Below are 26,378 nucleotides of genomic sequence, written 5' to 3'. Positions count from 1 at the left end.
TCTGGTGATTCAACAGTTGCAGACAACCCCTGGTGCTCGTCATGACAAGTGCCCTCGCTGCTCCCCATCACCGACTTCACCCACCCCCACCCCTCCCCTCTGGGCACCACTGATGTGTTCTCTGTAGTTAAGAGTCTGTTTCTCGGTTTGCCTCTCTCTCTCTCTCTCTCTCTCTCTGTTTTTTTCCCCTTTGCTCATTTGTTTCTTAAATTCCACATATGAGTGCAATCACATGGGATTTGTCTTTCTCTGACTGGTTTATCTTGCTGAGCATTATACTCTCTAGCTCCATCCGTGGAGTTGCAAAGGGCAAGATTTCATTCTTTTATGGCTGAATAATATCCCAGTGTGTGTGTGTGTGTGTGTGTGTGTGTGTGTGTGTGTATCTTCTTTCTCCACTCATCAGTCAGTGGACACTTGGGCTAGCTCCCATTTCCTTATGATTTTTAAGAAAAAAAAATTTAACATTTACTTATTTTTGAGAGACAGAAAGAGGCAGAGCATGACCGGGGGAGGGGGAGAGAGAGAGAGATAGAGAATCGGAAGCAGACTCCAGGCTCTGAGCTGTTTGTTAGCACAGAGCCCGACGCGGGGCTCGAACTCATGAACAGCAAGACCGTGACCTGAGTTGAAGTTGGATGCTCAACCGACTGAGCCACCCAGGCGCCCCTGATTTTTTTTTTTTTAATGTAAGCTCTATACCCAACGTGGGGGCCTAATCCCACCACCCCGAGATCAAGAGTCACACAGTCTACTGACTGAGCCAGACTGGAGCCCCTCCTTCTGAATTTCTTAATAACATTTTCTTTTCTCTAACTTACTTTATTGTAAGAATACAGCACACACACACACACACACACACACACATAACATACAAAACGTGTGTTAATCAACTGTTTATGTTATCAGTAAGGCTTCTGGTCAACAGTGATCTAACAGTAGTAAAGTTTGGCAGAGGTGAGGGGAGTCAAATGTTATGCAAATTTTGTATGCAGGGGGGTGATCAGCAGCCCTACCCCCATGTTGTTCAAGGGTTACCCGTCTACGGAAAGGTGTCGGTGCATAGGACGTTTTACAATTTAAGTCTCAGCTTTAACAGAGGGATCGCTAGGGAGAAGGAGAGAGGGCAAGAGAATTTTTCCCAGTGGGAACACATGAGAATATAGTCTGGAATTATCTGTGCCATTTGGAATTAGTTTTAAAAACAGAATGATGGGGGCGTCTGGGTGGCTCAGGCAGTTAAGCGTCTGACTCTTGGTTTTGGCTCGGATCGTGATCTCAAGCAAGGTTCGTGAGTTCAAGCCCCGCATCGGGCTCTGCGCCGACAGCGTGGAGCCTGCTCTGGATTCTCTGTGTCCCTCTCCTTCTGCTCCTCCCCCGCTCGCTCTCTATCTCTCTCTCAAAATAAATAAATCGATAAACATTAAAAAAAAAAATAAAAACAGAAGGATGGTGAATTCAGTTACTCCATTCAGTCTACTGAATCTGTCACCTGCTGCCTTTGGGCTGGAGAAGTGTACAGAGTGTTGAGAAATGGAGACACCTGGTGCTGAGAGGGCATTGAACAGAGGGGACATAACTTGCTCCAGGAGATTGCAGAGGCCACCCCCCCCCCCGAAAGACACCTTATCAGAGGGAGGTGAGATCTGCCCATGAGGGCAGAGGCCTTATCATGTGCAAAGGCCCTGAGGCTAGAGTGAGCGTGCTGTGTTTGAGGAACTGGAGGAGGCTGGCTTGTGTGGCTGGCATGCAGTGGGGGACAGAAGAATGAAGGCAGATGAAAGTGGAGAGGTGGGCAGGGGCCAGACCACACAGAACCTATGGATGGTGGTGGAGACAGCTTGGATTTTATTCTAGGTGCCGTGAGAGCTGCAGGAGGGATTAAGCAAGGAAGGGAACACCATCAGACTTCAATTTATAAAAGAGCTTGTAAGAGGCTGAAGAGTTTCTTCCCAGACTGTATGTTCACCCAGAACCTCATATGGGTATAGGGGTTTTGCAGATATAATTATCTAATATGAAATCATACTGGCCTCAGGTAGGTCCTATATCCCATGACTGATGTGCTCATGAAAAGGTCATGTAAATACACACACAGGGAAGAAGGCCGTGTGGAGACGGAGGCAAAGATCGGGGTGATGTGGCCACAAGCCAAGGAACCCCAAGGGTTACCTGCAGACCAAAAACCGGGAGAGAGGCAGGGAACAGATTCCCCTTCAGGGCCTCCAGAAGGAGGAAACGTTGCCAACACCTTGATTTTGGACTTCTAGCCTCCAGAACTGGGAGACAATACATTTTTGTTGTCCTAAGCTACCAAGGTGATGGTTTTTGTTACAACAGCCACAGAAAACACAAACAGAAACCAACCGCTTGGAGGAAGAGGACCCTCAGGGCCGGGGCAGAGGTGGAGGGAGGGACACCAGGGAGGCGGCCGGGGCAGCAGCGTCCAGGTGGCAGATGCTAGCACCCAGAGCAGGGGAGAGGTGGGCAGATCCACACATAATGAGTCCCAGAAGCAGAATCCGTGGCACCTGTTATGTGCACGTACTTAGCTCTGAGCCTCGTGAACGGTGAGTGCTCAGCCCACAGAGGCCAAAGTCAACGCACTTGGCTCGTTCAACGCCAGCCTGGGCCGGTGGAGGAGGGAAACCACTGCTCGCAATCACCCCAAGGTGCCCTACCTGCCGGCATCTTGGGAGATGGTCACTGACACATCCAGGCCCAGCGTGGTGACCCTCTTACACACAGCATCCATGTCGATGATGGAGTCAATGCTTTCGGGCCCGTCCTCCACGCAGCACTGGGAGCCGGGGCAGAAGCGGCAGTTGTCCAGCCCCTTGTAGCCCTTGTTATGCCCGCACTTCTCCAGTGTGACCGCGGTCGCCATGCCCGACACCCCCACATGCACCACGAGCTGCAGACAGATGGGCAGGGCCATGAGACTGGGGGTCCCCCCCACCCCAGGTGCAGGAGAGGACAGCATCCTCTCGGGGCTCTGCCTGGAGTGACGTCGTTTCGGGCCTCTTGCTGCTGGAATAGACCACACACAGTCGGCCCCACACAAAGGTATAGGCCAAGCGAAACACGCAAGGCTGTAAACTGTGTTAATACAATCAAATACCAGAAACAACCTCCTTAGCCGTTAGTAGGGGGTTGGCTGGATACGTTACGGAGTTAACATGCCAAAAGCAGTTCTATACAGGATGACCTTCAAGACATATTGCCAAATGCAAAAGACATGGTGTAACTTTCAGGAATCGAAGCGAAAGAGGTAATAGCCTGTCAATGATCACGTCAGGGTTTTGCATAAAAATGAGAAAAAAGTATCAAATCACTAGAATAATAATAGGAGGGCAGTCATGTCAATTACTAAAATCTACCCAGCCGTTAACGTGATATAAGGGAGGATTTTTAATGACCTACATAATAAAATGCTCACAACAAAATATTTATAACAAGCAGGACACCAGATTAAGTACAGTCGAATTTCAACGACTACTTATTATTTGTGTATATGCTTACACCCAGAGAGGGCACTGTAAGAAAATATATAAACATTTTTTTTTTTTTTTAACTTTTAAAATGTTTATTCCTGAAAGAGAGAGAGAAAGGGCATGAGCAGGGGAGGGGCAGAGTGAGAGGGAGACACAGAATCTGAAGCAGGCTCCAGGCTCTGAGCCGTCAGCACAGAGCCCGACGCGGGGCTCGAACTCACGGACCGCGAGATCACGACCTGAGCTGAAGTCGGACGCTCAACTGACTGAGCCACCCAGGCGCCCCTGTTCTTGTATCTTTTAAGTGTGGCTAGTAGAAGATGTAAAGTGTCCAGCAGAAGGGAGTGATGATGTCTAACGGGCCATAATGCTGGAGAATCTAACTCTTTGGAGTCACAAGGTTAGTTGATTCACTACCGGACGCCCCACATCTGGCACTGTCCTATCTGGAGTTCCATAAATTGAATATTGGTGAATGTGAAAACAAAGCAGCAGCTGTTGTATAATGAGCTGCAAGGTGATACCCCCGCATGCAAAAAAAAAAAAAGAAAAAAAAAAAGAGCCTGTCCTAATTGCCTGGAAATCGCAACCGTGACCTCATTTGGAAAAAGGGTCTTTATATCTGGGTGGGCCGCAAATCCAATGACAAATGTCCGTAAAAGAGACACGTGAAGAAAAGCCAGAGACAGAGAGGAGGAGAAGCCCACGTGACCACAGCGGGAGAAGCTGGAAGAGACCCCAAATGACCCTCCCCTGAGAGAGAGTATAGCTGCTGAGGCCTTGACTTTGGATTTCTGTGCCTCCAGAAACGTGAGACTACATTTCTGTGGTTCGAAGTTTACGGCCAATTCTTATAGCAGCCGCAGGAACCCAGTCCACGCAGGTTGTTGAAACAGCACATGCGTGTGCATACTAACATACACGCACACGCGTGTGTGCAGATACGTGTGTGAGTGATAAAATGGCAATAATCATGGTGCCAGTTAACTAGGCAGGGGTGATTCTCTACGGTCGGAAAAATTTTTCAAAACATGTTCATGCTTTAGGGTATTTTTATTTGTTTAACTAGCAAAAGGCAGGACTGCACAGAAAAAGCAGAAGAGGGATGCCTGGGTGGCTCAGTCGGTTAAGCGTCCGACTTCGGCTCAGGTCACGATCTCGCGGTCCGCGAGTTCGAGCCCCGCGTCGGGCTCTGGGCTGACAGCTTGGAGCCTGGAGCCCGCTTCGGATACTGTGTCTCCCTCTCTGTCTGCCCCTTCCCCGCTCACACTCTGTCTCTCTCTCTCTCTCTCTCTCTCTCTCTCTCTCTCAAAGATAAACATTTAAAAAAAATTTTTAAAGAAAAAGCAGAAGAAAATGTCCATCGACAGAACCTTTGGTCACGTCTCACTAAGCCTCCAGGTCCCCCTCTCACAAAGGACAAATTCCACTTGAGACTCGACAGGAGGGCTCATTAGGAAGGAAGTTTCCACTGGACGGCCCTGGAAAATCTGCATCTGGCAGGCTAGTGTGGGAAGCTGGGTGAGGCGCCCACGGGCGACCAGTTACCTCACTTATCAGAGACACCACCCAGGTAACTTCCCAGGCAACTTCCACTCCTGACCCCTTGGAGTCACATGTGTCTGTGGTGGGAGAGTGTGGCTCCTTCTTGTCTGGCCTCCATTACACCGCATCACAGCTCCCTCCCATACTCATGGTCCCCTTGTGGAACCCCCTTTCAAGAGGTTCGGAGAGAGGTGAGACCACCCACTGGCCACCAGAGGAGGCATGTGACCAGGCGTCACGAATCAGAGCACTCCTCCCTCCAACCCCCAGCCATAGTGATTGGCTCAGGGACTGGCAGGGGACCCCGGTGGCCAGTGAGAATCAGCCATGGACTCTGGGCAATTATCAAAAGGAAAGATGTTTTCTTTCCGCTGAGGGGCTGAGTCGGTAGGGTATCAGCCAGCAGCCACCTATCTTTGCCAAAGCAAAAGCGAGGCACAAAGCAAAGCTGAAGGGCCAAGAGGGATGGCTGATAACACTGGGCGAGTGCCTGGATCAAGCTATACCTGAAGCTTACAAGCGTTTGTGCTTAAGCTGAGTTAAGGTGTGCTTTGACTGTCACCTATAACTAAATGGGTCGTGAGTGACACAGAACTCCAGAGGGACGGAGCCAGGCTCTGTGGGGTCGCAGATGTTTGCACTCCTCCCTCGCATCCACGGGTAACCCGGGAAAGTGTGGCCCTATGGGGGACAAGGCCATGGGCATCGGCCATGTGATTGAAGCAGGAACAAAGCCACACAAATCATCCACGTGCGGGGTGCCCACCTGCAGGTCCTGATGAGGAAGCACCTGCCTTCGCCCCACTCACCTGTGGGCTGTGCTTCTCCCACAGGGCAGGGATGAGCCTCTGGACCGTCTTGTACTCGACTGGAATCTCATACACATGTAGGTCCACGCTGTCGCCAAGCCCTAGCTTCTCCAGCTCCTGGAAGGGAGACGAGAGGGAGTGTTGTGGCATTAGGTGAGGGCTGCAGGGTTAATGCGTTCCCAGGGGGTAAACTGACCCGTCCTCAGAAAGCAGGTGGGGCTCCAGACTCAGTGTGCAGAGTGGAAGGAAAGGTGCGCGCGCTGGCCCAGCCCCAAAGCTCCTCCCTCGCTCCCCTCCCCGCTCCCTCTTCTCAAACTCTCTATGCATCTCCATGGGCAGCAGCATAACGCTGCAGCCTTTGAAGCTGGGCGCCCGGGTTTGAACCCTGTGTGATCTTGGGCAACTTACTTAACCTCTCTGAGCCTGTTTCCTCACCCATAAAATGGGGGTAAAAAAGTAGTTTTTTCACAAGGTAGCTGTAAGAATTAAACGAACGCATACACGCTAATAGTTCCAAGAAATGCTCGGCACATCGTATGTGCTCAGATAATGTGGGCTCCCATTACGACTCTTGTCTTTGTTATTTGTTATTATACTTTCCGCTTCATTATACCTGATGAGAATTATTTATAGACTTGACGCATGCCACACATAGCAGGATCTCAGTTCACGTTCACAGGTGGACCCAACCCCTTAGGGACCCTCTAACAATCTCCAGCATGAGGTGGCTTAAAAACATCATGAGGGGCGCCCGGGGGGCCTAGTCGGTTAAGCGTCCAACTCTTGATTTTGACTCAGGTCATGATCTCACGTTCGTGGGTTCGAGCCCCGCATCGGGCTCTGGGCTGACAGCGCAGAGCCTGGAGCCTGCTTCCGATTCTGTCTCCCCCTCTCCGCCCCTCCGCTGCTCGTGCTCTCTCTCTTTCTCTCTCAAAGAACAAAGAAACATTAAAAAAAAATTTTTTTTTAACTGATACTCTGAATAATGAATAATGACCGCTGCAGGATTGTTTCCTATCATTCTCAGATCGCGTGCAGTGGTTGGAAAACGCTGCCACTGGTGGATGTGGGGTCCCAGACAAAGCCTTTTTTGCATGCACTTGGCTTCGCGGAATTCATTCATTGCATCCCCTGACATGGCTTCAGGGCTACTTTATCTGGTTGCCTTGACCTTGCTATCCGCGCTGTCCCAACTCCACGCTCATTTGACCGCAGTTGCTGGAGAGCATCCAACACCTGGAAAGGCAGGTCCCTTCTCACCGACAGAGAATTCCCAACTACCCCCCCCCCCAGAGGGTGCGTCAAGGTCACCTGGAGACAACGACACCAAGGGGGTGGGGGGCATGGTGTACTTGTGTGGGAAATCTCATTTAAGTTTATTTTATTCATTTTGAGAGAGAGAGAGAGAGAGAGAGAGGCAGACAGAGAATCCAAAGCAGGCTCCGCACTAATAGCATGGAGCCCGACATGGGGCTCAAACTCATAAACCCTGAGATCACGACCTGAGCTGAAATCAAGAGTCAGACGCTTAACTGGCTGAGCCACTTGGGTGCCCCAAATCATTGGGTCTTCTTTTTTTTATTTCTTTTTTTATTTATTTATTTTTTTTTTCAACGTTTATTTATTTTTGGGACAGAGAGAGACAGAGCATGAACGGGGGAGGGGCAGAGAGAGAGGGAGACAGAATCGGAAACAGGCTCCAGGCTCTGAGCCATCAGCCCCGAGCCTGACGCAGAGCCTGACGCGGGGCTCGAACTCACGGACCGCGAGATCGTGACCTGGCTGAAGTCGGACGCTTAACCGACTGTGCCACCCAGGCGCCCCATCTTTTTTTTTTTTTTTTTTTTTTTTTTTTTAATTTTGAGAGAGAGAGAGAGAGCGCGCGCGCAAGTGGGGGAGGGGCAGAGAGGATCTGGGCAGCTGATCCCTCACTGCCCAACACGGGACTCAAACTCCCAAACGGTGAGATCCTGACCTGAACCAAAGTTGGACACTCAACTGACTGAGCCACCGAGGCGCCCCCCCCATGTGGGGAGAGTCTTAAACTCCAGCACCGGGGACTGAGACCCCATCCCTGTCACCAAGCCCAGTGATCAGAAAGAACCTCCCCACCCCCAACCCCGGAAGAAGTCCCAGGGCCAGACAGAGGGTAGATCTGCTCGCTCCACACTGGTGCACAGGTGGAGGGCAGGCCGCTGCTGGGGCAGGTGGTTGCGAGGTGAGGGGGTGACATTTTGGGTGAAATCCATTTCAAAACGTTTCACATATCCTTAAGAGAAACTTGGCAGCATATTTCATTTCTCTTATTATAATTTTTTTTCTCTCGGTCATTAGTATGTTTACGCTCACGTTCCCTTTTCATCTAAGCCTCAACTTCCCGGACTGTGCAATGGGATCAGGGAGACATTCTCTAAAGGGTGTGGGGATTTGGAGACGAAGCAGGCACGGAGCTCGCCAGCGAAATGTCACGCTGTCACGCCCCCCACCCCCCCACCCCCCACCAGAAGGCTTTACATCCTGAGCCCTGTTTCCATTCCTACAATTTCATAAACACTCACCCGCCTGCTACGTGCCACACACCCGGGGGATTGTTTTGAATGGCCACACAAACACGGACAGACGATCTTTGGCTTGAGCATTTTTCATAGTAAAATGAACGCTCCCAACGATTACTATCGGTAGGGCTCTCTCATATTATTCCCAGATCTCACTCGGGGGTTGAAAAGGCTACCTCGGTGGATGTCAGAGAGTCCCATGGGTGGGATTTATGGGATACGCCAGGTTTTGTTGGGCAGTTTGGAGACTCAAACCCCATGGTCTCCCACCCTACGCCGCCCCAACGGCTTGCTTCCCAAGGCGAAATCTAAAATCACATCACACCCTTCCCCTGCTCACTCTGCTGGGTTTCCTGCCACACCCAGCATAAAAATCCTAACTCCCGCCATCATCCACGAGGCCCATAAGCCAGACGCTGCCAATTTCCTTGCCCTTCTCTCCCTTCTCCCTTCACCCTCAACCCTCCCCACCCACCACCCCCCACCCCCATTTGGCTAACTTCACTCCAGCCATGTGGCCTCCCACATACCAGACTCACTCCTGCCTCAGGGCCTTTGCACTGGCTGTTCTCACTACATGGAACATTCTTCCCCTTACTTTCCCGTCAGTCAACTCTCTCCTTAGCCTTCATGTCTCAGCCTCCTGACAAGCACTTGACACTTTTACAAGCACCCCTTTGCACACTCCCTCAGCCCCGCAGAATGGTGTCCTTTCTATAGCACAGGGCACGCACAAGGTAGGTGCTTGTGAATACTGGCTGAGCAACTGAGCAGCTCAAGCATAGACCGAAATAAATATAGACCTAAGTGCCTCACTTTCCTCAACTACAAAATAGAGGTTTGGACTAGCTGCTAGCTGGGACCCTCTCTTTTCTTTCCATCCTTTCCTACATTGAAAAGCAGCTCCTGAGGGGCGCCTGGGTGGCGCAGTCGGTTAAGCGTCCGACTTCAGCCAGGTCACGATCTCGCGGTCCGTGAGTTCGAGCCCCGCGTCGGGCTCTGGGCTGATGGCTCAGAGCCTGGAGCCTGTTTCCGATTCTGTGTCTCCCTCTCTCTCTGCCCCTCCCCCGTTCATGCTCTGTCTCTCTCTGTCCCAAAAATAAATAAACGTTGAAAAAAAAAAAAAAAAATTTAAAAAAAAAGAAAAGCAGCTCCTGGGGGGGCACCTGGGGGGCTCAGTTGGTTAAGCATCCAACCCTTGATTTCGGCTCAGGTCATGACCTCACAGTTCGTGGGATCAGGCCCCGCGTCGGGCTCTGCGCTGACCATGCAGAGCCTGCTTGGGATTCTCTCTCCCTCTCTCCCTGCCCCTCCCCTGCTTGCGAGCTCTCTCTCTCAAAATAAATAAATAAATACACTTAAAAAAAAAAAAGTAGCTCCTGGGACACCTGACTGGCTCAGTTGGAAGGGCATGCAACCCTCGATCTTGGGGTCATGAGTTCAAGTCCCATGTTGGGTGCAGAGATTACTTACATAAGTAAAACTTTGAAAATAAGTAACTAAAAGTACCTCCTCAATAGAAGAGGTAGAGACGCCCGAGCATCCATCAGTGGATAAAAGGATGAAGAAACAAAATGTGGTCTAGCCATACAGTGGAATATTAATCAGCCATGAAAAGGAACAGAGCCCTGACCCGTGCTTCAGTGTGGATGACCACGAAAGCACATGCGGACTGAAAGAAGCCAGACACAAAAGGTCACACGATATGTGATTTCTGTCTATGAAATGTCCAGAACAGCCAAATCCATAGGCACAGAAAGTAAATTAGTGGTAGTCAGGGGCTGGAGAAGGGCGGATGGGGAGTGGCTGCTGATGGGGACAGGATTTCCTTTAGGGGGATGGGAATGTTCTGGAACCAGAGACGGGTGGGGGGTGTACAACACTGTGAACATAGTAAATGCCCCTGAACTGTTCATTTTAAAATGGTTAATTTTATGTTATGTAAGTTTCATCTACATAAACAAAAAGAGAAAAAAAGTGGCTCTTGAAGGCATGGATGCTGGAGGGTAGGAGTCAGGGGCACAGCCTCCAGAGCCGGAGGCTCTGGCCACGTTTGCTCCTTCTTCCTACCACTTACTGGCTGAGAGACCTTCGGTAAGTCATTCACCCTCTCTGTGCCTCAGTTTTCTCATCTGTAAATGGGATTAACAAGAGTACCCATGTCATAGGGAGGAAAAATACAACAACACACACATAAGGCAGAGTCTAAAAACTGCTCAAAAGATGTTAACTTAAATTGCATTTTAAAACATGTATGTGCTTCCTTTAAAAAAAAAAAAAAAAAAGCGCCATTTCTTCCTGGCTAAAACGGAGCCTCCAGAATCAGATTCCCCGCCGCTCCCCCCAATCTGGAACAACTGGAAACAAATAGACAAAATGTGTAAAATAACACTTTTCAGACATTGAGGCATCAAAGCTGGGGTTCTAGAAAAGGTAAGAAGGCTACAGTTTGCAGAGCAGAGTCCTAGAAAGAAGATAGCTGGGGGGGGGGGGGGGGGGGGGGCGGGGAGGAGGGGAAAGGGAGAGCCTGATCAATGCAGACATCTTTTGAGAGTTTGAGAACTTAATGGGCATATAGGTGTGCCAAGACCAGGGACTGAGCCTCGAAAGGAGCAGAGGGTGTGAATCAGCCAGAGTGGAAAAACTTCATAAGGAAGTAGAGAAAAATTAGCCCCAGCATAAAGACTATTCTGGTCCTGCCTTAAAAAAAAAAAAAAAAAAAAAAAAACAATTTAACAGCAAGGCTGGAAAGGATCAAACTGTTTCCAGCAACTTAACCGTATCCCAGAGCAAAGCTCAAGAATATTTAGAGGAAATAAAAAGGTATCCAGCGGCGACAAGGTAAAATTCAGGTCTGGCAGGAAAGTGAAACTTACCAGACAAGCAAAAAAAAAAAAAAAGGCAGTAAACTACAACCCTTAATGAAGAGAAAAATCAATCAACAGAAACAGTCCAGGAACAACAGAGATGGTAGAATTAATTAGTAGATAAGGACATTAAAGAGGAAATTTTTTTTTTTTAAGTTTTTTGTTTTTTTTTATTGGGGCGCCTGGGTGGCTCAGCGGGTTGAGCCACCCAGGTGCCCCAAAGAGCAATTTTTTAAAAATCCATACAGATCAAGTTTGAAGACCAAAATCAAAACCTGCTTTTCTGATCTCTGACTCAGCACATCCTAGAGGCAGGGGAAAAATTTGAGAATTTATAAATGAATCTTCCCCTAGTCCCTACGAAGAGACCCACTGAGCTCTTTTTTTCCTCTGAAAAACAAATTCAACAACACCAAAATCACAGACAATAAAACAAAAACAGAGAAATTCGATTTGATAAAAATGGAAAACTTTTGTGCACCAAAGAACACAATCAACGGAGTGAAACGACAGCCCATGGAATGAGGGGAAACATTTGCAATCATGTATCTGACCAGGAATCAAAATCTTGAAGATATAAAGAATGCCTACAACTCAATAACAAGAACAACAACAAAATTAACAACCCAGTTTTAAAATAGGCAAAGGCCGGGGGGCACCTGCCTCAGTCGGTTGAGCATCCGACTCTTGATTTGGGCTCAGGTCATATGATCCCAGGGGTGTGGGCTCAAGGCCCATGTCGGGCTCTGCGCTGAGCACGGAGACTGCTTAAGATTCTCTCTCTCCCTCTGCCCCTCTCCCCAGCTTGCGTGCCCTCTCTAAAATGTTTTTTTTTTTTAATTTAAAATAGGCAAAGGATATGTATACACATTTCTCCAAAGAAGCCATACAAATTGCCAATGAGTACATGAAAAGATGTGCAACATTATCAGTCGTCAGGGAAATGCAGATCAAAATCCCAACAAGGGATCCCCTCACACCTGTCAGAATGGCTAATATCAAAAAGACAAGAAATAACAAGGGTTGAGGAGGATGTGGAGAAGTTGGAGCCCTTGTGCACTGCTGGTAAGAATGTAAAATGGTGCAGGGTTGCCTGGCTGGCTCAGTCAGTGGAGCACGTGACTCTTGACCTCGAGGTTGTGAGTTCAAGCCCCACCTTGAGTGGAGAGATTACTTAAAGTCTTTGAAAAAAAAAAAAAAAAAAAAAAAGAAAGTGAAATGGGGCAGCTGCTGTGGGAAACTGTGTGGTTCCTCAAAAAGTTAAACACAGGGGCGCCTGGGTGGCGCAGTCGGTTGAGCATCCGACTTCAGCCAGGTCACGATCTCACGGCCCGTGAGTTCGAGCCCCGCATCAGGCTCTGGGCTGATGGCTCAGAGCCTGGAGCCTGTTTCCGATTCTGTGTCTCCCTCTCTCTCTGCCCCTCCCCCGTTCATGCTCTGTCTCTCTCTGTCCCAAAAATAAATAAACGTTGAAAAAAAAATTAAAAAAAAAAAAAAAAAAAGTTAAACACAGAATTACCATACGATCCGGCGACTCCCCTTCTAGGTCTCTATACGAAATATTGAAAGCGGGGTCCTGAATGTACATTTATACACCTATGTTCATAATAGCATTATACACCATAGCCAAAGGCGGAAATAACCGATATGTCCATCAACTAATGAAGGATTAACAAAATTTGGGCTAGCCATACAGTATAAAATCATATTCAGCCTTAAAAAGGAAGGAGGGGTGCCTGGGTGGCTCAGTCGGTTAAGCATCTGCCTCTGTCTCAGGTCATGATCTCACAGTTCGGGAGTTCGTGCCCCGCATAGGGCTCTGTCTCTTCCTTTGATTTTCTCCCTTGATTTTCTCCTGGATTTCTTCCTTGATTTTCTCACCGTTTTAAAAGGACAAAGAAAGAACAAGGCAAGAAGCCATCCATGGTCTGTATTAACTGCCTTCCCTTTGGCTAGCTTCCCCCCCCCCCACCCCGCCCCCAGGGCGCAGGCACTAAAAGGCATCTGGGATCATGTCCACATCAGGCTGGGGGTGGGGGTGGGGGTGGTGCTGGTAACAGGAGGGAAAATAGCTGCTCTCGGGCTCCTGTCCCTGAGTCAGGAATCTGAGCACTCTGTTCCCCGAGCCCCGGACTCTCCCCCTCGGAGATTCAGCCTTTGGCTCCTTGCCAACCGTTCTTCTTCACTTGTTGAAAGCTGGGAACTATCCCGATTCCAATTTTAAACCCTGCAGAACTTTCTGGAATTCCTCTCTCTGCCTTTTCTCCCCATCCCGATGGGGAATCTAAAATCTACAGGTGCCTGGGGCGCCTGGGTGGCTCAGTCGGTTGAGTGCCTGACCTCGGCTCAGGTCACGATCTCACCGCTCTGTGGGTTCGAGCCCCGCATTGGGCTCTGTGCTGACGGCTTGGAGCCTGCTTCGGATTCCGTGTGTCCCTCTCTCTCTGATCCTAACCCACTTGCGTTCTGTCTCTGTCTCTCTCAAAAATAAATAAACGTTAAAAAAAAAATTTTTTTTTAAATCTACACGTGCCTGGGTGACTCGGTCGGTTAAGTGTCTGACGTCAGCTCAGCTCATGATCTCACGGTCCGGTCCGTGAGTTCGAGCCCTGCCTCAGGCTCTGTGCTGACAGCTCAGAGCCTGGAGCCCGCTTCGGATTCTGGGTCTCCCTCTGTCTCTGCCCTTCCGCCACCCGTGCGTGCTCGCTCTCTTTCTCTCTCTTAAAAATATATAAACATTAAAAAAAATTTTTTAAATAAAAAGAAATGGGTGCACGTAAGGGTGGGTGTGCGAGCCGATGCATCGTTGCTTCCCCCACTGCCCACTGACAGCTCACAAGTAACGACACCCCAGCAGTACTGAGCACACCCAGCCCTCAGCTCCTGGTTTTTAAATGTTATTATTGAGGACAGAAATGAAGGCTTTTTGTTGAACTTGCTGATTCCAAGGCCAGAGCAGGGAAAGCACATGGGCGAACCTGGAGTTCCCACATGACCCATCAGTCCCCCTCCCAGGTCTATGTATACCTAGGAGAAACGAAAGCCTACGTCCTCACAAAAACCTGTATGTGAATGTCCATAGCAGCATGATTCACGACAACCAGAAGGTGGAAAAAACCCAAATAGCTATCAACGATTGAATAGCTAGTCAAACACAGTATGCCCACACAATGGAATATTATTCAGCCATAAAAAGGAATGAAGTGTGGACACACTACAATAGGGAAGGACTCTGAAGACGCGACACTGAGGGGCACCTGGGTGGCTCAGTCAGCTGGGCGTTTGGCTCTTGATTTCAGCTCAGGTCATGATCTCACGGTGTGTGGGTTCAAGCCCCGTGTCAGGCTCCTTGCTGACAGTGTGGAGCCTGCTTGGGATTCTCTCTCCCTCTCTCTCTGCTCCTCCCCCACTCTCTCTCTTTCAAAATAAATAAATAAAAATTTTTAAAAATGCTTTAAAAAATACAAAATAAATTAAACGGGATGCTGAGTGAAAGAAGCCAGATATAAAAGGCCACATGATGTATGACTCCACATAAAATGTCCAGAACAGACACATCCATAGAGATGGAGAGTAAATTAGTAGTTATCAGACACTAGGAAAAAGGAAGAATGGGAGAGTGACGGTTAATGGCATGGGCTTTCTTTCTGGGGTGATGAAAAAGTTCTGGAATTAGATAGTGGTGATGGTTGTACCAGGAGGAACTTTACGGCACATGATTGTATTTCAGTAAGATTATATCTTGGTTTTTTTTATGATTTTTATTATTTTTTAATTTGTTTTAAGTTTATTTATTTTTGACAGAGACAGAGTGTGAGCATGAGCTGGGGGGGGGGGGGTTGCAGAGAGAGAGAGAGAGGGAGACACAGAATCTGAAGCAGGCTCCAAGCTGTCAGCACAGAGCCCGATGCGGGGCTTGAACTCACGAACCGTGAGATCATGACCTGGGCCGAAGTCAGACGCTTAACCGACTGAGCCACGCAGGCGCCCAATCTTGATTTTTTTTTTTTTAAAAAAGGACATGAAGCACTTGACATCCAACACTCAGGTAGAAATCAGAAAAGAAAATAGAAAGAGATGCCCGGCGAAATGCAATGAAGGATCCTGGATGGGATCCTGGTACAGAAAAAGGACATGAGTGGGAAAACTCATGAAACCGGAATAAAGTCCAGAGTTTACTAACAGTGGTGGACCAGGGTTGGTGTCTTCATTTCGAGAAATGTAGTAGTTATTTAAGATGTTCACACTAGGGGAAATCAAGCGAGGCATGTGCAGGAACCCTTTGTATTATCTGTGCAATCTTTCTGAATGCGTAAGTTAGGTTCTAAAATTATTCTGAAATAACTCATTTGCAAAAATTGACTCTGGAACCAAAAAACCAACCAAACAAAAAAACAACAAAAAGCGACGTGCTCAGAGAATGATGGGGACACACAAAATGGACACAGGAGCCAGCCTGAAGGGAATGCCACGAGCCAAATCTGAGACAATCTGAACACCAACAATTTGAACATCAAAATAAAGACTGAGAGTGAGCAATGGTCATATCTTGAGGGCAGTAAATCCACGTGGATACAAATAAACTCCTAAAAGCAGGAGGCCAAAAAAAGTGTCAAAGGAGGGGCGCCTGGGCGGCTCAGTCAGTTAAGCGTCTGACTTCGGCTCAGGTCATGATCTCGTGGTCTGTGGGTTCGAGCCCCGCGTCAGCTCGGAGCCTGGAGCCTGCTTCGGATTCTGTGTCTCCCTCTCTCTCTGCCCCTCCCCCCCGCCTCTCTCTAAATAAATAAACATTAAAAAAAGTGTCAAAGGAAAGCTGGAACTAGAAAACTGCCATTTGGTAACCATCAACTAAAATAAAAACTGATTCAGGCAACACTCACCAGGGGATGCTAAAAGTAAGTCCAAACAAGTATTTATATACTACAAAGTATCTCACGACAGGGTACTTTTTAATTACAAAGGGCAAGATCATAATATCATAGGAGAGAAGTCCACCAGATCTCATCTTTAGCAAACGATCAAGGTCAACAACACCAGTCACAAGACACTTCAAACTCTGGTGACTCCCAATACAATGCACCAAGAAGGACACAACATCGCTTCTGAGGACCTCCTGCCAAAACCTGCAGCTTCCGTGTAATCAAGAGGAAACGTCAAACAAACGACACCGAAGGACGCTCTCCAAAGAACTGAGCAGTTCTCAGCAAGTGTCCTGACGTGAGACACAAAGAAAGACCGAGGAACTTTCCAGATTACAGGGGATTAAAGAGGTAGAACAACTGAACACAATGTGTGATGTGGAATTTTCTTCTGCTGTGAAGGACATGAATGAGGGGGCTGGCAAACTCTGAATAAGGGCTGTAAGTCGTAGCATTGCATCTATGTTAAAGGAGTCTGACTTTAATCATTGTGCTGAGGTTGTGTTTTAGGAAATGCACGGTGAATTATTTAGGGGTCAAGGGGGTGTCATGTCTGCAATTGACTCTAAATGACTCAGGGCAGGGGCGCGCCTGGGTGGCTCAATCCGTTAAGCGTCCAACTTGGGCTCAGGTCGTGATCTCATGGTTTCTGAGTTCGAGCCCCACGTCGGGCTCTGCGCTGACGGTGTGAGTCTGTCTGTGATCCCCTCTCCCTCTCTCTGCCCCTCCCCTACTTGTTCTCTCTCTCTCTCTCTCTGTCTGCCCCTCCTGGGATTCTCTCTCTGCCCTCGCTCACTTGCCCCCTCCCCCCAAAAAATCACCTTTACTTGTTTGGTTCCAGTTGGGGAGCTGTCCACAGGCCAGGCCACCCACAAGCCCAGACACGTGTACCTGGGGAAACCACCTCTGTGGGCAGGGGGACAAAGGATGCTAACTCTATTGGTGACCAACCCGAGAAACCTTCTCTGGGGCACCATAACCCTCCTGGTGGCCACCATGACATGTGATGTGCCAAGGCTGGATGCCTGGCTCGGAACAGCAGGCCCTCCCTACGGATCCTCTCTGCCCAGCAGGACGGGCACTCTGTTCTGAGCAGTGTCACTTGCCTAGATCAGCTCAAGGGCTGTCTCCACTGGGTGATGTTTCTTGAGCATTAGTGGGATGGCCACATGCCCACATCGGTTCTCGGTGGTAGGAAATGAATTGGCCTCACCAAGGAGCCATGGAATGACTCACTGCCTTCTTTTTTCAATTTTTGCTTTTTTAAGGAGGCTCCATGCCCAACGTGGGGCTCGAACTCACAACCCTGAGATCAAGAGTCACATGCCCTACTGACCAAGCCAGCCAGGTGCCCTGGGAGTAGCCTTCTTGTCCTGATCTTTGCTCCTCCTGTGCTCTGGGTCATCACCTAGCCCCCGCCCCCTCATCTGGGGGGCAAAAAAAAATCTAAACTAAGAAAGCTGCCACCGAAAATATACCACCACCTCAACCCACCCCTCCACAGTGCCCCTGCCGTTTCATTCTTTGGGAGCAAACCCTGAAGCCCCTCAATGCCAAGGTCAGTGGGAGGAGGGGGTGAGTCGGGAAAAGAGCCGGTCGCCCTCCTGCCACCAACTCAGGCTAAGCAAAAGCAGCCGGCCCGCGGGGGACACAGAGGCTGTGCCATCTTGTTCAGTCACAGGTTGAGGCTAGCCAAAAACTCATGCAAGGTGACTGAGGTCAGGACAGCAGCTGCCTCGGGGGCAGGGCGGAGGGTGCTGGGGAAGCGATGCGGGGCAGGAGGGAACATTCCAGGTTGCTGGAAATGGGTCACTATGTTGACCGAAATATCCCTGACAAGGGTATAAATACTCTTCACTGAAGTGTTAGGGGCGCTAAAGATCTGTAGTGTCGCTTTATGCAAGTTATTCCCCAATTTTAAACAAGGCAGTGGCGGGGGAAGGAGCGGCTATATAAGGCTCATCCGAAGTGATCAGAAGCGGGTGGCCTGTAATCTAGCTGAATTCTTTGCCTCGGGAGGCTTTCTGTCCCAGCAGGGCTGGACAGTCCTCCTGGGGGAGGAGGGGAGCGGCACGCATACCCCAAGTCCCACGACACCGCGGTGAGCGTGGCTGCTGAGCACACACCCGTGAAACGAACAGGGCTCCCGCGCCCCAGACGGCGCATTGTCTAGACCCCAGTCTACCTGACAAGACCCCGCCGCGAGGCCGCATCTGACCGATTCCCTTGACCCCACGACAAAGACCCCCTTTGTTCCCTGGTTAATATCCTTAGCAGGTCTGTCTAGACTCACTGTGGCAGTAATTGTCCCGTGATGTCACCAGGACCTGTGACCCAGCTCTTCCTCGTAGCGCTTGGGCAGGGAACACTCCAGACGGCCCCAAGCCAAGGGGGTCCCGGCCCTTGACACCCACCTGAGCCTCCTAGGAAGAGAGATCTGCAGCCAGTGTCCCACACCCGCCACCCTAGACCCAGGGGGAGACAGGACACTCCAAAGATTAAGCCCCTTCTGTGAGAGGTGCTGAGGGGCAGCGCCACCCTGGAGAAAGATGAAAAGGGGGTGCCCTCCGTCCCCAGAACTCTCACCTCCCCATTGTGGCTTGTGGGAAACAGTTCACTCTCCACTAGAGCACACGTTCACCCAAGGCATGCAGAAGGAAGGTCAGATGAGACAGACGGACAGAGGTGGTGGGGGGAACAGCGGCGAGAAGACAGTGAAAGACAGAGACAGAGACAGATGTACAGAGAGACAGACGGAGCCATAAGTGGAAAGAGGGAGAGACCAGAGGGAGTCTGAGAGACACAGAGACAGATAAAGAGAAGGTGAGAGAGAGAGAGAGAAAGACAAGAGAAGTTAGCTGGTCCCTGGGAGAGGAGAGGTTCTTCTACAGATGACAGCTTGGGCTTCTGAAAAGTCAGTAGGGACCGGAAGTTAACTGCTGCTCAGCCCGGGGAACAAAATTCCCATCTTCAGCTTGAGGGGACTGACTCAGAACTCAGGTCTGGATCACAGCAAGAACATGCCGAGGCACATTTTCTTGAGGGATGGATTCCACCCACCCAACGGGACACCCTTTGCACGGGCAAATCCGTTTTACCCAGGTCAATTAAAACACACCAAGGGGAGCTCCCAGCCACCCCACAGAAGGAACCCGCAGACACTGTGCTGTGCAGAAGGTACCAGACCCGAGTGCAACTGCATTGAGGCCGAGTTCTAGAACAGGTGTCACCCACGTCGGCAGCGGGGGCGGGGGAGTTGCGGGGGGAGTCAGCAGCGAGGTTTACGCCTGGGGGGAAATAGCTAGGAAGGGGCACAAGGCTCTTCTGCGAAGAGAAGGGGGCTAGGAATGTTCTAGATCTTGATCCAGACGCGGGTGACGCGAAGGTGCACGTGCGGAAAATTTCGTGGAGCTACGCCGAACGCGTTCACTCGAAGTATGTACGAGCAACTACAATTTTTTGTTTGTTTGGGTTTTGTTTTAAGGGAAACGCTCAGATCTGGGAAGGTTGGCATCTTTTTATCCAGGGAATGGTGGAGAAGCCTCTCTTCTTGTTTCCTAAGCTTGAGGAAGAAAACTCAAAGTCTTCCAGAGGCCAGGTCTGGCAAGTTGGGCAACCAAAATATCAGGGGGTATTTCCCCTCGGGCAGCGGGATGAAAAGCTGCCGTCCCCCACCATCCACATCCCAAAGCCCGGAGGGATTTCCAAAGATTGTTTAATTGATTTTTCTCCTATTTAGATGCAGATCATAGTGTCTGGGGCCCAGGAATTCAGACACACGGCTTTGTGTCCACTCAGCCCCGTGAAGGCTCCTGTCTGAAACTCGCACAAAGCCAGACACACAACGTCCTCAGAAACACGCTGTTTCTTTTTTGTCTGGGGCTCCAGGGAGCGGGTGCAATGGACAGAGCCCCGGACACGCTTCCATCTGCAGGGTCCCGGGGACCCCGTCCCTCTGTCCCGCTCAGAAGGTGGGGTGAACATTTTTTTAAAAAGGAAAGTCGCCACGATTTTGAGGTCTATATGAGGGATGGCATAAGAGGTGGGGGGGGGGGCCCCCAACTAGGGGTTGATGCGTTGAGGTTTTAACTTGGATTTTTCTCCAAAGTCAGGGCTCTGGAGTGAAAAGCAGGGGATGCTTTAAATCAAGCAGCTAATGGGCTAGGATTAACATGAGTTTGGCTCCGGTCTCTGCAGATCTGATTTATATAAGGAGAAAACGTTTCTCTCTTTCTCTCTCCCCATTGTTCCCGTCTGTCTCTCCAAATGCCCCATCTGACAAAGAAACTGGAAGGCTTGCAGGCTAACAACCTGTTCAGGATAGTGGGAAAGGCACCCCCCCCCCCAATATGCAGCCTTCTCCTCCCCCAGCTGCTGGGAGGCAACAGTGAAGGTCATTATATCCTCTCAACAAGGTTAATACGTCCCCCCCAACATCCCTGCCTGGTCACCCCCAAACCTGGTTGGGGCATGGGGTACCTTTGAGGCAATGCCATTCTAGTTTCCTCACTGTGTGACCTCAGATAACTCTCTCTGGGCCTCAGTTGCCTCATCAGTAAAGTGGGCACATGAATAAGTGACCCCAACCGTGCAAGGGGTTGTGGGGGAAATTCAGAGTGCTCGGTGCAGAGCAAGCCGACAGGTGCAAGTGACAGTGGTTCCCATGTAGAAAGAAGAGTGTATCGGGCATAAATGTTTTGCAGGAAGCTTCAAGGGAGACGTTCTCTTCATAGATTCCTTCCCTTCTTTGGTGCCATATATCTCCAGGGGGACCCCAGCCCCAAGCCTGATTCCTACCCTCTGGATCTGAGTTACCTGGACTGCAATCCAGCTGGCATTCACAGTGTGTTCCCCAAAAGGGCCAAACCCTGCAAAAAAAACCAAAACAAAAACAGGAAAGTCAGCGTATCACCACCCAGTGATCTTTTCTAGCCTGCCCAAGGTCAGGCTGCTGCCCCACCTGGGGGAACAGGGATCTTCGAGAGCACCTGCCACGTGGGACAATGTCAGGGGGCCTGGTCCTGTGTTCTTGGGTGCACCCAGGGGCCTTCGGAGCACCCCTTCCTTTCTCTGCTCTTAACCGCTTTTAACTGTCCTTTCTTGTCTTCACCGCCACCTGACTTTTGTGCCCAGCAAGGGGCCAGTGGCCTCCTTTTGCCCCAGAAAGGGCTGGCCTGTTCCCCTCGAGATTTCCTCCACTATCCCCGACCCCCATCTACAATTATTTTCTCGATGTCTTTGTGCAGAGCCTCTGGGCTCCGTGAACCGCCACAAAGTAAGGAACAGCCCTTAAGGGATGCATGTGGGTGTCTCCCAGGACAGGCTGACGGGACACCACCCTGCCACCCTCCTGTCCACTTGCTCAAACTCCAGCCCCACTTACAAACCAAGAGAGTCCACCTGAGGATGTGCTAAGGGCTCTGCACGCACTGTGGCACTCGGCCGCACCGCATCCCCCTTGCAGCCAAGGCTGCTTCCTGGGCCCCTTTTACAGAAGGGAGACTAAGGCACAGAGAGGTGAAAACAGCTGCCTAAGGTCACACAGCCAGAAGGCAGAAGAGCTGGGATTTTAAACCAGATTCATGAGAGTCCACAGCTCTTCTCTGATCACCCTGTCACCCTGCCTAAAAATGAACACCCCCAAGAAGACTGAGGGTCCCAGGTGGTGACAAGGCCCCCCCCCGGAAGGGATGCTGTGTCCTGGAACAGCAGGCTCCCCACCCCCCCCACCCCCAGTGGGGGCAGGATTTCTCTACCCCCTCTCTCCTCCTTCATAGACTAAGTATGAGTCTCAGCTCAGCCACCTACAAACAGGGTGACCTCTGTGAGCCCGTTTCCCCTTTGCCAAATGGACATGGAGAACATATCGTGAACTCATGCAAGGAAAAAGTCCACTCCGGTGGCTCCCTGCATAGTGGACACTAGAGGAACAAATAACCAGATACAGGAGGGCTGCGCGGGTGGGGGTGGGGAGGTTGGGGGGGCAGTGACCGTCGCCCCAATTACACACATCTGTTGAGTGAGTGCCTTCTTCTATCTTCCTGAGAATTCCAGGCCCAGCCTCACCCTCCCGGGTCCACAAACCACTTGCGTGAACCTTAGCGGGATCTCCTACTCTGACCCCTCCAGACAGAGGGTCAAAATGACCCCCCAGCCAGAGGCCCGGCGGAAGTTGACGCCCACGTGGCCCTGAGGCGGAGTCTCCTCGAGGAGGAACAGTTAGTTTCAGGGAGTTGGTGACAGCGGGGAGGGACTCACCCATAAAGAGCCCGGGGCGGAAAGATTTTTGACTGAGCCGGTCCTGGCGACAACAGGGAGAGCGGCTACCCGCTCGAGGTCCCCCGACCTCCACCTGCTCTTGCCTCAGGAGAGCAGCCCCCTCTTAGCGCAGGGCTGGGGGAGCACTGGCTGCCAGGAGGTTCATTTGTCACTGGGGCACTTCCTGCCCGCAAATTGGCCTTTGTCCCCTGGGGCCGTGGGTGGGGACAGGCCCGACCTCGGGAGGGGCAGGGATAAGTCCAGTCCTGCCCACCAGCCGGGCAGACAGAAGACAGGTGCCCAGAGAGCCACTGTCCTCACCTGGGGAAGGAAGGACGTCCGAGGGGCCTGCTCCGCGCTGGGCACTTGACCGGACCCCCACGCCCTTGCCTGCCCCGACCCCTGACAGTGGGAACACAGGGGCGCTCCTTCTTCACTTTCTACGTGTTGCGCGGACTGAGCTGGGCGATGACATCTTCCAAACCTAAGACGACTTCTAGCACCTGCCCCGCCCGGCCACCGCGCCCCTCCCGACCCCGCCGGCTCTGGAGCCGCCCGACCCGCCCCTGCCCGCGGCCGCTGTCACCGCGGCCGCCATCAGCGTACCCGTCACCACCACCGCCTTCCTGGGCTGCTCCATGACGGGCTCAGGCTGCGCCTCGGACCCGCTCCCGTCGGGACTGGCGAGTCCCGCAGCCGCCGCTGCCCCCGCGGCCCGGATCCCGCGCCGCCCCGCCCCCGGCCCCGCCCCCGGCCCCGCCCCCGCCGGGCCGCTCGGCGTGCGCGCCCCCGGGTGCCAGACGCTGCGTGCGCGCCCAGAACCGAACACTCACCCCCCCCCCCCCCCCCCCCGAGCGCCCAACTCCCCGCCTTCCCCAGCCTCAGTGTCTCCACCTGAGTGATGGGGACAGTTCGTCCTGTGCGGCGTGGCCGCTTGAACTCACTGAGTTCACTGCTGTGAATTATCTGGCTCCCCTCCCCGCCACCTGCCGGTAAGGCTCCGTTAGTCGCTGCGTTTTACAGAGGAGGAAACTGAAGCATGGATCCTAAAGCCGCTCGACTAGAGCCTCCTGGAGTCCCAGAAGCAGCCTGCGGGCCAGGAGGTTGAGGGCGGGGGGACGAAATAAAGCGAAAGCCCAGCACCACAGTGCGGCGGCGCCCAGAGGTCCTCTGCAGGCTCCTGTGTTGCAAAGAAAGAAGGTGATGTGGCTCCGCAGACCTAGGCTTCCCCTCTCTCCATCTCCCCAACACTTACCCCACTTCTAGCCCCAACAGCCCTCCAAGGGCCTAGCAGAGTCCCACCCCAGGGCCTTTGCACTTCCTGTTCCTGCTGCCTGGAACATGCCCTGCCGGTATCTGCGAACCTAGTTGCTTCTCTTCCTTCAGGAGTCAGCTCCACTTCACCTCCTCCTGGGCGTTCTCTTTGCCCTCCCTGGCTGAGAATCCCCTACCCGGCCCCTCACCCTCTGTGAGTAGGTCCATCTCCTTTCCTTGCTTGCTGTTCGTCCACAGTCCATGATAGACTCTACTTTTCTGATTTATTTCCCATTTCTTCTGACATAGGGATTAGAACTTCCAGGCCAGGAGCTTGCCTCAATTACAGCCGTGTCCCTGCACCATGTGCCTGGCATACTGTAGGTGGCCCACTAATGATCATCAGAGACCAGGATTTCTCCAAAAACTGCCAGAGAGAGAAAGCTGAGTTTCTGGCCCCATCATCAGAAAACAGGGCTAGACCTTGGACTCGGGTCGCTGACATCTCATTCCAAGCAGCCTTGGCACCGGATTAGCTTGGGTGCTGACTCAAAGGCCATCTGCCTCTGGCCCCAGCCTCAGAATACCCAGGGCAGAGCTCCTCGGACTGGCCTGGAGCCCTGATTTGCAAGCTCAGACCAGAGGTCACATACTCAGTGGCTATTTTGGTCTCTGGCAGCTTCAGGTAGAATTCAGAAAATCTGAGAGCCGGCTTGCACCAGCTGTGCGAACAAGAGCCAAGCCAAGTGGGAGAAGGGAACAGAACAAAAATCTCCCCACGATCACGTTTCGTAACTCAAACATTGTCAGAAGTGTCTGCACATGTTGCTAGAAGCCAGGGTTGTGAAGGGAGGGAAGCCACATCACTTGCCCTCATCCCAATGTACAAAAGGAAGGACACCTGTATAACATCCAGAGTCAGCGCTGATGGGGAGAAACTGAGTCACACAGTACTGCTGAGAGCGAGTGGAAGAAAGGCCCAGCAACACCAGGGGATAGATGAAGAGGCAGGGAGAAATGGAGGGCTCCTTAAAAAAAAAAAAAAAACCGGGGGGGGCAAGATAATTACATTGGAAAGCCAAGCCCTAAAGCACTGCTGTGGAAAAGCTTGGCAGTTCCTCAAAAAGTTAAGCCTAGTGATCATAGGACCAGCAATTCCACTCCTAGGTATAAACTCAAAATAATTGACAATAGGTGTTCAAACAAATACTTGTGCGTGATTGTTCATGACAACGTTATTCGATTGCCCGAAGGTCTGTTACAAACAAATGTTCATCAATTCATCAATGGCTGAACAGGGAAACAAAATTGGCCCATCCATGCAATGGAATATTACTCAGCCATAAAAAGGAATGAAGTTCTGATCCAGGCATGGATGAATCTTGAAAACATCGTGCCTGGTGAAGGAAGCCGGTTACAAAAGGCCACGGAGGGTATGATTCCACTTATAAGGAATACCCAGAACAGCTCTGTGCTGATGGTGTGGAGCCTGCTGTCAGAATTCTCTCTCTCCCCCTCTCTCTCTCTCTCTCTCTCTCTCTGTCCTTCCCCTGCTCATGCTCTCTCTGAAAATAAGTGAAAACTTTAAAAGTAAATGAATGAGGAGCGCCTGGGTGGCTCAGTCAGTTAAGCGTCCAACTTCGGCTCAGGTCATGATCTTGCGGTTTGTGAGTTCAAGGCCCATGTCAGGCTCTGTGCTGACAGCTCAGAGCCTGGAGCCTGTTTCAGATTCTGTGTCTCCCTCTCTCTCTCTGACCCTCCCCCGTTCATGCTCTGTCTCTCTCTGTCTCAAAAATAAATAAACGTTAAAATTTTTTTAAATAAATAAATAAAAATAAAAGTAAATGAATGAACGAATGTTCAAAAGTAAATGAACAAACGAACGAACGAATGAATGAATGAATGAATGAATGAATGAATAAGAAATGTCCAGAACAGACAAGTCCATAGACAACAGAAAGCAAATGAATGGTTGCCAGGGGCTGGGGGAGGGGGGAGAGGGAGTGATTGCTAACAGGGATGGTGTTTCATTTTGGGGTGATGAAATGTTCTGGAAGTAGAGGTGTTGGTTGTACAACATGGTGAATGTATTTAGTGCCAATGAATTGTACACTTTAAAATGGTTTAAGGGGTTTTATGTTATGTGCATTTTATCACAAAGAGAAAGAAAAGATGAGGGGCACCTGGCTGGCTCAGTCAGTTAAGCATGAAACTCTTGATCTCTGAGCGTAAGTTTGAGCCCCAAGTCCAGTGTAGCGTCTACTTTAAAAATAAACAAGGTCACCTGGGTGGCTCAGTCGGTTAGGCATCTGACTTTGGCTCAGGTCATGATCTCTCGGTTCGTGAGTTCAAGCCCTGCATGGGGCTCTGTGCTGACAGCTCGGAGCCTGGAACCTGCTTCGGACTCTGTGTTTCCCTCTCCCTCTGCCCCTCCCCTGCTCTCACTCTGTCTCTCTATCTCTCTCTCAAAACAAACAAACAAACAAACAAAAAAACCCATAATAATAATAAGTAAACATTAAAAATTTTTGAAATAAAAACAAATTAATAAAATATTTAAAAAGAAGAGGAAAGAAATCCAGCGTAGAAGAATCTATGGAATAAAAAGCAAATGTTCAAGAAAGAAAGAGAAACACAAATGTGTTTGCAAATGCAGAAAATATCTCAGGAGGGAAAA

General features: G+C 50.7%; 1 protein-coding gene and 1 long non-coding RNA gene across 6 annotated transcripts in view; one reads left to right on the top strand and one right to left on the bottom strand.

The window, feature by feature from the left end:
• PGPEP1 (pyroglutamyl-peptidase I) overlaps positions 1–23,183 on the bottom strand; it is a 28,845-nt gene extending 5,662 nt beyond the window's left edge. The window contains exons 1-4 of one of the 5 annotated variants that reach the window (XM_045496669.1): positions 23,054–23,182; positions 21,005–21,057; positions 5,849–5,965; positions 2,682–2,914 (exon numbers count right to left, since the gene is read on the bottom strand). In XM_045496669.1, the coding sequence (XP_045352625.1) occupies positions 2,682–2,914; positions 5,849–5,965; positions 21,005–21,057; positions 23,054–23,087 (437 nt within the window). In that variant the 5' untranslated portion in view covers positions 23,088–23,182. Of the gene's footprint in view, positions 1–2,681; positions 2,915–5,805; positions 5,966–18,482; positions 18,613–21,004; positions 21,058–22,447; positions 22,612–23,053 lie in introns of those variants that run through there. The other 4 variants (XM_045496670.1, XM_045496671.1, XM_045496673.1 and 1 more) reach the window with 4 other exon arrangements.
• Positions 23,178–24,960, top strand: LOC123607421. The gene is made up of 2 exons (XR_006716735.1): positions 23,178–23,647; positions 24,011–24,960. It is a non-coding gene; the product is annotated as an uncharacterized LOC123607421 (long non-coding RNA).
• Positions 24,961–26,378: the final 1,418 nt, after the last annotated feature.

This window comes from Leopardus geoffroyi, chromosome A2 (genome assembly GCF_018350155.1).
Source record: "Leopardus geoffroyi isolate Oge1 chromosome A2, O.geoffroyi_Oge1_pat1.0, whole genome shotgun sequence".
Lineage (NCBI taxonomy): Eukaryota > Metazoa > Chordata > Mammalia > Carnivora > Felidae > Leopardus > Leopardus geoffroyi.
This window is presented reverse-complemented; position numbering and strand designations above follow the sequence as displayed.